Below are 14,201 nucleotides of genomic sequence, written 5' to 3' on the forward strand. Positions count from 1 at the left end.
TTATGGAATATTACTGTTCTGTAAGAAATGACCAACAGGATGATTTCAGAAAGGCCTGGAGAGACTTACACGAACTGATGCTGAGTGAAATGAGCAGGACCAGGAGATCATTATATACTTCAACAACAATACTAGATGATGACCAGTTCTGATGGATCAGGCCATCCTCAGCAACGAGATCAACCAAATCATTTCTAATGGAGCAGTAATGAACTGAACTAGCTATACCCAGAAAAAGAACTCTGGGAGATGACTAAAAACCATTACATTGAATTCCCAATCCCTATATTTATGCACACCTGCATTTTTGATTTCCTTCACAAGCTAATTGTACAATATTTCAGAGTCTGATTCTTTTTGTACAGCAAAATAATGTTTTGGTCGGGTATACCTATTGTGTATCTAATTTATATTTTAATATATTTAACATCTACTGGTCATCCTGCCATCTAGGGGAGGGGGTGGGGGTGGGGTAAGAGGTGAAAAATTGGAACAAGAGGTTTGGCAATTGTTAATGCTGTAAAGTTACCCATGTTTATATCCTGTAAATAAAAGGCTATTAAATAAAAAAAAAAAAAATAGGGATTTTTATCTTTCAGTTGTCATCATTCTCCCATCCAAGAAAATTTCACCTTATTGAAATAATTAATTCTGCATGATGGCCTTGCTACAAATTTTGGTTCATTTTCTATTTTTTTATCCCCACTCCAATTCTCTGGAGCCAAATTAATGCTGCCACTGGATAATTAGGGCATATACTGAACCTCCCACTGATTTTTTCAGTCCTCAAGGTAATTTACTGAAGTTTTATTGTTGGCAGGAAAAGAATCTTAAAGGTTAAAAGATTTAAGGATATGAAAATATAATAAAGAAATGTTAAAATTTTGACTTTGGCTCCTCAAAAAAGAAGAAAATCCTAAAATATAAGTAGGGGATTATTTCTATGGCCTTATACTACATAATTCAAATGTTTGAATATAATATTAAATAAGTGATTTACACAGAAAATTGGATATGTATGTGTTTTTCTATTTGCATCTCAAGTTCTGGCCCCATAGTAAACTCTAGATACTTGCCAAATGGAAGTGAATGGACACGAATCATTGAATTGATGTGTTCATATTCATGGGATACAATATAATTTCTTCTATGACATTCAGATTAATATAGTACCTGGCACATGGTTTGTGTTTAATAAATATTTTTGATTGATTGAAATAGGATAAAATATTGGTTTAAAAAAGAATAAATGCAGTCAATTTATTGCCAAACAAATATGATGCTCACACACCCTATTCAAGAATTAAATGAAATTGGGATGTTACCAACACGGATATTCCATCCGATCATGCAAACTACAACCCATCTATGTCTGTCCATTAGTGAGATTCTTGTCAAAATCTTCCCATCAGCTTACTACTTTTTTTTACTTGATAGCAGTTTACCTTCTATCCTTTTAACTCCAGCAGGGTGCCAAGGGAGAATATGGTTTTTCTAATAGCTATCTTTTGCCCTTGTCACACAAGTAATCCACCTTATTCAAAATCATACCCAGCTTTCTTTTTTTTTTCTCCTTTTTTCCTGAAAACCACCAAATCCAAGAAGCAAATGAAAAAAAGCTGCAGAAACCCAATAAGTTTTTTTTTTCCTTAAAGCCCTAGACGCTTCACTTAGAAGAGATATACATAACCTTGAACAGATGATACTGTAAAATGTGAGGGCAGGGATTTTATATCCTTAGGAGGACATTGCATAATGTTTTGAAGGTGATAGGTACACTGAATTCAATTTATCTGAATTTTATATACTACTCTAAGAAGGGCTATCTGTTTTCCCAGTCAAAAAGGCTATGAAAAATGGGTGATATCACTAGGATCAAGAAAGTTGGCAAGAATGGGATGTATCAATAGTGAACTTGAAGGCCCAAGGCTTTATAAAACTGACTCTCAGGAGCTAAGTATTTAGTCTTGGGGCAAAAATCCTCTAAGTGTGTGTACTTAGCTCCTGAGAGTTAGTTGAGAGAGGAGATGATAGAAAGAGGAAGGTCTTTATGAAAGTATGAGATAATGAATGAATGATTGATGAATGGAAGGCAGTTCAAATCATTTATTAAGTACTCATGATGCACCAAACACCTCTAAATCCTTCCACTCAAATGGTGATAGATTATACATCCAGAGCAGTGGGAGACAAGAGGGTTATTTTGTTTTGGAAAATCACTGGAAGCATAATGGATTGATAGAGGAATAGATTAGAGCATCTTTTCTAGGAGCAATGACAAGAGTTGATTTGATTTTGATTCCAGTCCTGCAAGAAGAGTGGGTTGTGAGATAGAGGTATTGACAGGGATTAACCAACACATTTACTTCATGAGAAATATAAGGAATAATAAGTATAAGGAATAATTATGATGATGCCTCAGGCCTAGAAGGATCAAGTACTAAAGAAAAAAACCCAAAAACAATCAAGTCAGCTGTGCCCAAGTAGGAGTTTCAGGCCTGGAACAAGATTAGAGAGACTTGAACTCTGGAAAAGTTGAGAATGAGAGATGTAGCTGGAAACGTTAAAAAAAGATTGAGACTTGGAAGGAGAGGCATGAAGAGGCTCCTGTCAACCCCCCGTGATCTTTGTGAGATAAAAAAGGGAGCAATAGCTGCCTATGTAGGGAATGAGGACATGGGTGGAGATGAAGATGGAACTTGGAAATAATGACTGTTGTATGAAAGGATAATGCATTATATCCTGTTTATGAGGTAGGAAAGTGAATAAGACATGAGAAATATGCCTGCCAAAATGTTTAGGGAATAGCAGGTTTGGGAGCTTAACCTGGTAAGCTTCAATTGGGAGCAAAATTCAGTGATGTGAAACACTCTCTTCTCCAGTGATATTGCATCAAACCAGAGAATCAAAATGATAGCAATGGCCTTGGGTTTTCTCTCTGTCTCTGTCTCTGTTTCTTTGTTTCTCTGTATCTGTCTCTCATCACATCTCTCTCTCTCTCTCTCTCTCTCTCTCTCTCTCTCTCTATTTGTCTTTCTCTGTGTCCCTTGAAAATCTCTGAACTAGACTGCTTTGCCCTTTCCATTTCCAGCTCATTTTACAAATGAGGAAACTGAGGCAAACAAGATGAAGTGACTTGTTCAGGGTTACAAAATTAGGAAGTGTCTGAGGCTGGATTTGAACTCAGATCTTCCTGACTCTTAGCCCAGTGTTCTGTGCACTATGGTGCCATCTTGTTTCAAAACTTACCTCTGATCTTAGGGCAAGTCATTTAACCATATCCTCTCTCATATTCATCTCAAGATCATGAGAAACAAGGAATGGTTTTACCAAATGAAATCTTCATTATCCTTTTCTTCCCATTGAATCCTGGGGTATTTAGTTTGGCTTGATTGCATTAAATGTATCCTCTGTTTACATTAGTTTTAGTCATTCCTTAGTTTATATTTTAATGCAAAACTTTCAGCTTCTTCAGAACTCTGGTTTAGTGCAAAGTTTCTCAAGAGAGTGAATAGATAAATAAGGATTAATGTCTACTTTAGTTAATGATTTCAGTACTCACTTTAATTAATTGTGCTATGTAGTCATTCTTTATTCATAAAATATAATTTGTGCTTAGTAAAGGAGTTTTAAAGAGAAGAAAACAAATTGCATCAAGTTAAAAAAAAACATTCTACAGTGGCCAACAGGAAGTTGAAAGATAAGCAGAAGCTAAAGAAATAAAAAATGAGAATTCTTTCAATTCCAGTATTCACTAATGACAGCAGTTCATTCTTAATTAATGCGACAAAAGAGATGGGTTTGCAATCTTTCTGTATCATCCTTTATTATTTTGCCCTTTTATTATCTGAGCTTTACATTCATTTTCTCACAAATGACTTGAAAACATGTGTGTTCACTGAAGGAAATAGTATTTATGCTTTCAGATGTGCCTCCATTTTATTTTCCCTTTATTTTTAAATAGACAGAAAATTGGAGACTTATTTGGAGGATGTCTTCCAAAACTCCCGGGCTGGGATTAGACTGGTCAGCTGCAGTTATTGACCCAAGAGAACAGGTCACTGCCTGAAGCTGTCTTTTTCTTTTCTATTCTGTGGTCTCCCTTCTCTCAATTTGCCCTAATTCTTTTCTTCTCCTGGACCTGACTGAGCAACTGTTCTGTCAGTATTGAGCCTTAGTGGATGAAAACTTCAGGTGCAGAGGTGCAAATAAGCCTTTGATGACAAGGAGATGTCAGAACAAGAGACAGAAAGGCAGAACTCTTCCTCCAGCAACTCAAAACACTTCTCACTACCTGCCAGCTGGGGAATCCTGAAGGATTCCCACACCCATGTATTTCACATTAAAGGACAGAAAAGAGTGAAGGGAAGTAAAGGAAGGAGGAGAGAAGGAAGAAAAGAAAAGAGGAGAAGGAGGGAAATGAAAGATAAAGTAGGAAGGAAGGAAGGAAGAAAGAGAGAAGGAGGGAGAGAGAGAGAGAGAAAGAAAGAAAGAGAGAAGGGGGAGGGAGGGAGGAAAGCAAGGAAGAACCAAAAATAATGAAGAACTTTCTGATTTTACCACCCATTTTAATGGGTTTGTAGTTATCATACAAACTACAAAAGAAAAAAAAAAAAAAGATCTTCTAAGTATCATTAATGAGAGCCTAGAATACTCATTGACATTATTCTTGGAAATAAATGAGCATCTATTTAAACAATCACTGAATTTTTGGCTCATCTCAGTATGTTTAATTGTTTTAAGAAGAATGCCATACTTACCTTACATCAGTCAATCAAACTCCAACTATTTACTGAACATCTACTTTATCCAAGGTATTTTCTTATTCCTTCTAGAAAATAGATGGAAATTAAGCAGCCCTTACTCTAAAAGAATTTTAAAAGCAAATGAAATGAAAAGATTGCTACACATAGAAAAAATGAGTAAGATCCCAAGGAAGAAACTGTCATTAATGTCAACTGAGTAGGGTGAACAAAGTACTATTGGAGTTCAGAGAAAGAAGAAAAAAACACAATCATAGAATCATAGAATTTGAGCAATCAGAGGCTTCTGAAGTCTGGTCTAATGTCAGAAAGCAGGGGTAACAAGGTGACGTTTCTTTTGTAAAATCACATGAGAATTGTGTCAATGGTGAGGTTTGAACTTATCTGCTGATTCCAGGACTATTGTACGTTTTTTAAAATTTAAACATCAAAGGTTCAAGATTATTTTTATGGGTTCTTATACTTGAAGTTCCCTAAGCTGAGCTAAGAGGGTTGTTCCACTAGACAATTATCAATGTTGAGATGTGCCATTTTATGAATGAGGCTTCAGGTCAGCTTACAGAAGGAAGGAGGGGCTAGTTATTATAAGAAACTCACCCATTATAGCTTGAGAACTTTGGAGAGAGTCACTTCTATGCTCTCAGGGCTTTCAACTTAGGGAGAGGAATAAAAAGTTTTGGATCTGTTTCTTAGCTCTGGAGATAAGAGAGGCTTTCTCAAGATCTGGAGCCAGAGGAACAGATGAAGGAGGGAGAACAGAATAACTCACTGAATGAGAGCATGTTTCAAGTGATGAGACTATTCCCTCTTTTTTACTCATAAGTTGAAATCCTTGTACTTTGGAAAAATCAAATTAGGGAGGGGATCAGAATTGGTATGTAAGGTTGGAACACTCATTTGTCTAATCGAAGAACTTTAGAAAAATAAGTCACAGAGATTTATTAAAAACTAATTAGTTGAAAACTAAGCAATGAAATTTTTAAAAAAAGATTAAGATAGGGAAATCATGTCTTAAGTTATTGGGGAAGAAAGGGAGTAACTGGAGTATCAACCATAGATAATACAACAATGCTCATGATAGATTAGAAAACTTGGAGAACTGAGAAGGGAGTGCCAATTAATGAAGACAGAAGAAGCATTTGTGAAAAGATATTGGAATGCAGGGAGTCACTATTTTTTGAGCTTAAGTACCTGGGTTCAAATATTGTCCCTACTCCTTTTATCTTGGACAAGTCATTTAATTGTTCTTTCTAGGTCTACCTGTTCTCTTCTGTAAAATCAAGAGGTTTAATCGAATGACTTTGGAGATCCTTCCTACTCTGTAATGATGATCTATGAGAGTTCAGAGCAGAATAGAAAGGGTGATGAAAACTCTGGAGGAAAAAAATCCATGGAACATCTCCAATGACCTGGGTGGATTTTGCCTGGAAAGGAGGAGAGTAAGATATGATTCAGAAATGCTCTGCACTCTATACTCTAGGGAAAGGGATGAGTAATGTTCTCTTACACTGAGAGCAAAAACTAGAGAAAAATTGGCTCATGCCGAATTGGACAAGTTGGACATTGTTTTCCAAGGGATGGAATTAAGAAACTGTCACAGTTATTGATGGAGAGAGATATGCTTCTTTATATATTTACAAAGGTCTTGAAAAGAAGGCAATATTCAGATGTCTGTTATAGACTGGATTTTATTTCTTCCTGCCACAAAATAGGGTGTGGAACATAGCTTCGATTCTAGAATAAGAAAAGATGAGTTCAAATGCTGCCTGGGATTCTTGCTACCTCTTTGAACTTTTGGTTAGATACTTTCCCACCTGAGACCTCCCCTTCTCAACTATAAAATGAAAGCTTTCTATTAGCTGGCATCTCAAGTCCCTTTCTCCCTTTGAATTTTTGGTTGTATAATATCCCTCTTTTTATGATAAAGTCAATAAACATTTATTTAAAAAAAAAACCCTACTATGTTCTAGGCTTTAGCCTCTGGGAGAATACAAAGACAAAACCAGTTTCTCTTCATAAGGAGTTTAACAATCTAATGTGGTAGAAAATATATAAAATAACAATAATAATAAATGAACACATAAGGTAAATTGGGAGGACGGCCACTAACAATAGATGAGATTTGGGAAGGCTTCTTATAGAAGGCATATTTTAGCTCAGGATTGAAGGAAGCCAGGAAATGCAAGAGGCAGACAAAAATAATTCCAAAATGGGGAGTAAGAGTGGGGAGGAGAGGCAGGGAAAGTGCCCATATTTGGGACATGGAGCATCATTCCATGAACTTTACTGTTCAGAATATGTGCGATCACATCATAAAGGCAATAAAGGGAGACATCCCATTATATCTACTGTCATCCTATCCACTTCTCCCTAACCAAATTGCATACTAAGAGCAGTTAATGGCCATAATGCACCTTACCCTTTGGTAATTCTCATATTTCGCACTATGAAATAAATTTTCCCCCATCCTGATGGGTAGGTGATTCAGAATGTAATTGACATTAATTAGAAAAATTACTGATTATTCTGTTGATAATTTCCCCAAAAAAGGAGTAAGAATGGGATTTTTCATAGCCTCAGAGTGTGGTCTAATGGGAATTTGGAATATTGATTTAACTATTTGAATTTATTCACGTTTCAAGTTGTAATATAGATGAGAGCCATTCAAAATGACAGTGTGGCTGGTAGGAAATAAAAGAGAGGATCTGTAGTGTATCTTTTGATCACGGCTTTGCTTCTGCTCACCTAAGCTCAGCGTGGAAACCAGGATGTCAAAACCTTCTTTGTATGGAGACACCGTAGAGAGACTTGGCAATGTTCTGAACACGTCACAGCATCGGTCTCCTTTGTTGGTCTTTGAAGGCTTGCCTACTGTCCGCTTTAGAAATACCCAGTACAATGCAGGGACAGCTGTGAAGTCAAACACTGGCTCACCTGTCCATTGGAACATCATTTTCAGATGGCTTGCGTTTGAATCCAAGGGGAGTAAGACTTTTCTTCTTTTATTAATTAGTGGTTTTTCATCAGGGCTTTCATTAATCAATATGTCTGCAGTGAGGCTGATCTTTTTCTATAGGGCAGAATGAATCCCCGCTGCCTGGTGGATTGGCCAGGGCAGTAGCACATCTTCCTTTTTTCAATGTGTTAGAGGGACTTAGTGATATGAAAGAGCTGAACTCTTCACAAGATGCCATGGACTTCTTTTCAAGCAGGCATTTTTACCTGGATATGCTAATTTGCCCTGAAATAAAACTCTCAGATGTCCTTCTTTCTGATCCTATTGCTGCAGGAGAGAATATCACGGCCTGCATCAATCAGATGTACTCTAGCTTGAGTTTGATCACCTGGAATGCAGGTTGGTGAGCAGAAACCCAGATAGTGCCAAATGCTAAGGATTCTTATTCATCTTCCAATAGTGGGAACAAGCCCCATTTCCTCCATGAAGTCTAAGCAAAATATTACTTTATAGATTGATCATCATCATTATTATTTTATAGATTGATCATCAGTATTGACTAAAAACTACAAAGGGTCTTACAGGTCATCAAATCCAACCCTCTCTGGTCATAATGGATAATATTAAGGGCAGAATAAGTGAAATAATTGGCTGAAAGTAGGGGATTCCAAATTCCAAGTCAATGTACTATTTTCCAAATCGAAGATTCTTTCCCCCAAGCCTCTAATTCCTCCCTAGTCTGTCCATTTGATATTTAGAACATACATTCTGTTATTATATCTTCTTCTTTGGCTGTTAGCATCAATTGGCATATGATTCAAAGCTATTCATCTTTGTTTCCCATGCTAGACAGTAAGCTCCAATGGTCTTATTTAATTCAGATTCATGTATAATATTGCTCATGGGATAGTCAATGTAATAATTACTAAACTGAACTGAATAAAGCATTGTTCCAATGTTGAGCCAAATGGAAGGTCCAGAGCAATATCAAACTCGTGTCTGTTCAGGTCATATATAGACACTCAAAATTCATCTGTGTAGAGTTTTGTCTGCCAACCCTTCAGGAAGATAGGAAGAAAAAGACAACTTGTAATGATTCTTCATTACCGTATTTGGGGTTTTCTTGGCAAAGATATTAGCATGCTTTGCTATCTCCTTCTACAACTCATTTTACAGGTAAGGGAAAGACATAATGAGGTAAAATAACTTGTCTAGGATTACAAGGTGATAATTGTATGAGGCCAGATTTGAACTCACAAAAATTAATCTTTCTGACTCCAGATGTGGCATTCTATCTTCTTCAGGCAGTTCCCAAGACCCTCAAGAGACAAACCTGGGCTTAAAATAGAGGATCTGTCCTGATCTTAGATCTGATGGCTCCCCTCAAACTTGTTTAATATCACAAGAATATCAGTAAAGCTCTTGGGCTTTCTGCCAATTATCTGTCTTCCCCACCATTTTCTTCTTCAATTATCTATTCCATTGATGACATCATTTCATCATTTCTTAATCCCTGATTTATAGAGGGTTATAGTTACTTCATGTCAAGCAAATCTTCCCAATTTCCATTGGATGATACTTAACTTCAAAAAGCCTATTGTTCAGACTAAGACTTGTTTTTGGATAGAAAACCTTCAGATACTCATCAGTTCTTGTATTTTAAACTGACAATGCAACTTACCAGGGAAATGATCCCAGAATTGAATAAGTGGCAAGTGATAGGGTTCCCTTACTCTAGTCTACTGCTGCAGTTCACATGATAATTTTCAGTGGGTATACAGAAGGTAACCAGTCATATCAACAATTGCATTTCCATACATACATGTGTATATATATGTGTGTTATTTTCTTTACTTACATTTTAATAGTTCAATGATTATTAAATAGAAAAAAATAATAATATTTATTGAATAGCAAATTACCCTGGGATTATTTTCCTCTAAACCCCATTTTAAAATAAAGATGGCACTGAAATAATAATGATAACAATAAAAATATTATAATAATATTCTTTGACACCATGAATGGAGTACTGGGCTTAGCTTAATAGAGGACTCAGTTCATGTCCTTTTTTGGCATCATTTTAGCTATGTCAACATGGGTGGTAAATATCAAAAGCTCTTGATTCCTCCAGCAATTCTCTAAGATCATATGTTACATATAGATAACTGAACTGCTTTGATGGGGGGCTTATAAACACTAGAAAGTCTTTGTACTAAACCCATGTTTATGTCGCTTTAGATGAAATATCTCTATTGTATACATGTATACATAAGTATGTAGAAGTAGGTGTACATCTAAAATGTCATTATTTACTTCACAAATATTTGTTGAATTAAATGGATTTGAATTTCTGTTACACCTCTCTGGACATTGAACTACTAAAACCTTTTTTGAGCAATTTGTACAGGAAATGGTACCTAGTAAGTTCAGTATCATTATAATCATAGCTAGCATTTATATACAACTTTTAGGTCTATAAACGACTTTACATATATTATCTCATTTGAGTCTTCTACCATGACTATGAAATCAATACTCCTACTATACCCATTTTACAAATGAAAAAAAAAAAAAAAAAACTACAGTTAAGAAAGGTTAATTAACATGCCTAAGGTCACAGAGCTAATAAGTGCCTGTGGCAGCATTTGAATTCAGATAATGCTTACTCCGTGTCTAGTACTTTATCCCATAAGTCATCTGGGTGCCAAATAATAAAAGACTATTAATTGATGGATTGATTTTTTTGAAGGGGCTAGCTTTTTATTTCTGTTGATCTTGACCTTATGGCAATCTGAATATGATAATTTCTCCAAGAATAGTGTTCTTTGAAATAAAGCAGATTAGAAAAGTATTTTTTTCTATAACATTTTTCTAAAATCTTTTTTACTTCTAAAGGCTGTCTTTTTTTTAAGTGTTCAATATCTAACTGGTACTGAATCGGGGGTGAGATTTTTATATATTATTTTCTGCGTGTTTTCTTTAATGCTTTGGCATCAAATAATAGTATTGAAAATATGGCATATCCCCCCTCCCATCTTCTTGCCACATGTTATTAAAAATGGTGATTTGCTGAAATTATTTAATTATGCAATTAAAGGGGGGTTACATTTTCTTCCTTGAATACATAAGGAAAAAAAGATTTTCAATTAACAATGACCTTTAAGACTCCTACTGGTTTGGATTCTGCAGCTGGCAGGACTGACTGCAAATTAGATTCTGCAATATACCTTGTACCTTTTTTTTTTCTCTCGGACTGATGAGTTTCATAGAGTTGGCAGAAGCTGCCCCATTTCAGGCAGCTACAGTTTTGTAGCAATCTCCAGCCTCGTGTTCAATCCCCTAAGGGATGCTTGAGATGTGCTGTCAAACCATTTCAATGTATGTGTATTTTCATTCTATAGCTCGGCTTTGTACTCGTTTAAGAGAACCAGTCTTTAATTTGTAACGGAACATTTTCAAGATGAAGTGGAGAAATGTGGGCCTTGGGAACAGTCACTGGGGTCCACCCCGTCCTAGTGCTGCTTCTCAAATGCCTACTTCCTGTGTAGAATGGAGTACATGATTAAAAAGAAAAGATTCAGGGCATTAGCTCAATGACCATTATTAAGTGCCTACTGTATGCCGGAGATTTTACTTAAGCACATGCTATAACAAAGCAGAAACAAAGCAGACCTTTCCCTCAAAGAGCACATGTACTGGAAGAGATGCATCCTGTTCTGCATGAGGAAAATTTGGAACATGGTACAAAAAAGTGCCTTCAAATTTGACCTCTAAATGTATTGATTGCCATCATCCTCACAAATGTATTACTTGGTTTATTATTTAGGTAATTATAGCTGGCTAAAAAGAAATAGAAAATAAAAGGCTCTGGGATTGGGTACTGTGCAAGCAGATCTATGTGTGTGTGCATATGTGTATATGCATACTTGAGCACACACATACAGGTTTGGCAGACACAAAAGTAATAAAGTGACTACACTCACACTCGCCCGAAGTCTCAACCACTTTCTAGCTGTGTGACTTTGGGCTAGTGACTTTTTAAAGGCTCTTTAACAATTGTCGGTTCATCAGGAACTGATTGAGTATATACTCTGTCTCAGGGACTATACCAGGGACTAGGGATTTTTTTAAAAAGACAACCAAAAACTTTGCTAGGGCAAAATCTTTGTTTGCAGTTGTGGTCATTATCGCAGAACTTTGCTTCATTTCTTTTTCTTGGGAATTTTCCTGGAATGGAGCTGCAGGAAGACAAAAGTCTTTTCTTAAATGTCAGTGAGATCAACAGGAAAGGTGTTCAGAAAGTGTGTTTTATATTTAAATGGGACAGCACCTGTAGTCAAAGACCTTAATATCCCTTCATACTGGGTATTTCATGTGGTTATCATGAATCTTAAATGAACTAGTATCTATAAAAAGCAATTTGTTAACAGTAAGGCATTATAATAAAAAGGTTTTTGTTCTCAACATCACTGCTATTGTTCTTCAGACCAATAGTAAGAAATCTATTCCATTTGTATCTGTTACTTTTACTCCAAGAGGGGTACATTATACATTAAAAGCTGGGAGGGACTTCTTGGATCATTTTGGACTGCCTCAGTATATTATGGGCAGGAAAACTGGGAGCCAAAAGATGATGTGAAGTATCAAAACTCACATAAGTTAGGAAGATGAAAAGGTAAGCTCCCAACCATTTCCTCTTTACTCCAATACATTGCTTGGTCTGTGCCAAAAACCTGCCTAAGTCAATGATTCATATAGAAAAGTTTGCTTTTAATTACATGTTTCATTATTCAAAACCTAGAAGAATCAGTAAAATAATAATCATTTGTAAGAGATTTACAATTATGAAGACATGTCCTCTGTTGATCTTCCTGACTTAAGGCATTCTAAATATTATAATTTCTCTAAGATATTTGAGGAAAGGAGTTGAGAAAGACATACTGTTCTATCTGAGGTCATTTAGCTGAAAGTCCCAGAGCTGTGATTCCAGGAAAAGAGGAAACAATCACCAATTAGGAATCAGAGGGACTAGGTTTAAATTTTTCTCTGCTCCTTCCTCCCCATGGATGATGGGGAACATTTTTGGACCATACTATCCTGTCCTGCCCTGTAAATAAGGGATCTGAAAAGATGAGCCAGAGATCCCTTCTCCCCTGAGAGTCATGATTCTTTGATCCATTCCAGAAGTTTTAGAATCAAAGCCCAGTATTTATTTTTCTTCTTAGAGAATCTTCTATTCCACTTTTGGAAAGGTTGATAGTGTATCAAAGGACTCAGCTATATTTCAGGGTAGAAAATGTTTTAAAATAAACACATTTCAAAGTAAATAAATATAAATAAATAAACACATTCCCATTCTTTTAAAAATATATAGTTTTTTTTAACCTCACCTGTCAGTCCTCTTCATTTGCAACTGAGAAAAAAATTGTAAAGAGTTTGTGAACTTTTTGATGACCCCCTTATTATTTCTTATGCTTGTATGTGCTACCTCATCATATAGCATACGGAAATGCAGGCAGAACAAAGAGAGCTTTTTGGTTGGGCTCACATTTTCATTTTGATTAACAATTTTCTCTCTCTTGTAATTTTCAGGTGTTATTTGGAAGATGGAGCTTCAAAGGGTGCCTGGCTAAACCGGTCAAGTATTATTTTTGCGGGAGGTGATAAGTGGTCGGTGGATCCTCGAGTTTCAATTTCCACATTAAATAAAAGGGACTACAGCCTCCAGATACAGAATGTCGATGTGACAGATGATGGGCCATACACGTGTTCTGTGCAGACCCAACACACGCCTCGAACAATGCAGGTGCACTTAACGGTACAAGGTAAGGAACTGTTTCCATCCACTTGACTGGATTGTTAACAACCATGCTTTGTAAGGATCAATATCTAGAAACTAGGCAACTTAAAAAATCGGCATGTTGTCATTATGTACAGAAATTTGTATCGTAATTTCCATTGTGATAACAGGTGTTATAGACATTTACATGACCAAGCATCAAAACAAGAGCAAATATGTTGAGACCCAAAGATAATTCTTTTTCTATGAGCTTCTTTCTCTTTTTCTACCTTTTCTACCCATTGCATAAATCTTTAAGAATTCAGGATAGATGGGCTAAAATATTGGCATTTATTAGAATGCTTTCCACAGTTGTATAAAAGTGAAAAAGGAAGAATTTTCTCTTAGAGTTTTGACTCAATCTCTAGCGATTACTGACTCCCATTTGTCTTAGTTTATCTAAAGTCTTAGTTTATTTAAACCATGTCATATATAAGCAGAAAGAAAGGACAACCAGTTATGGGGAAACAATAAACTACAACTAGTAAACTTCTTATAATCTTGCAGGCTTCAATTGTACCCTATAATGAAAAGATAACTAGATATGAAGCCCCCCAACCCCACGATGGGTGGATGTCTTGTGTAGGATTTATGAGATACAATAGAAATTTTGTCTCTCAGGATGTAAAGGCACGAATGG

The 14,201-nt window shown here is 36.0% G+C and overlaps 1 protein-coding gene across 1 annotated transcript in view; it reads left to right on the forward strand.

Moving 5' to 3' along the window:
• Window positions 1–14,201, forward strand: part of NEGR1 (neuronal growth regulator 1) — a 1,024,353-nt gene that overhangs the window by 403,939 nt on the left and 606,213 nt on the right. The window contains exon 2 of the mRNA XM_031966948.1: window positions 13,315–13,547. Within this exon, the coding sequence (XP_031822808.1) occupies window positions 13,315–13,547 (233 nt within the window). The remainder of the gene's footprint in view (window positions 1–13,314; window positions 13,548–14,201) is intronic.

Source organism: Sarcophilus harrisii, chromosome 4, assembly GCF_902635505.1.
Source record: "Sarcophilus harrisii chromosome 4, mSarHar1.11, whole genome shotgun sequence".
NCBI classification, from domain to species: Eukaryota; Metazoa; Chordata; class Mammalia; order Dasyuromorphia; family Dasyuridae; genus Sarcophilus; species Sarcophilus harrisii.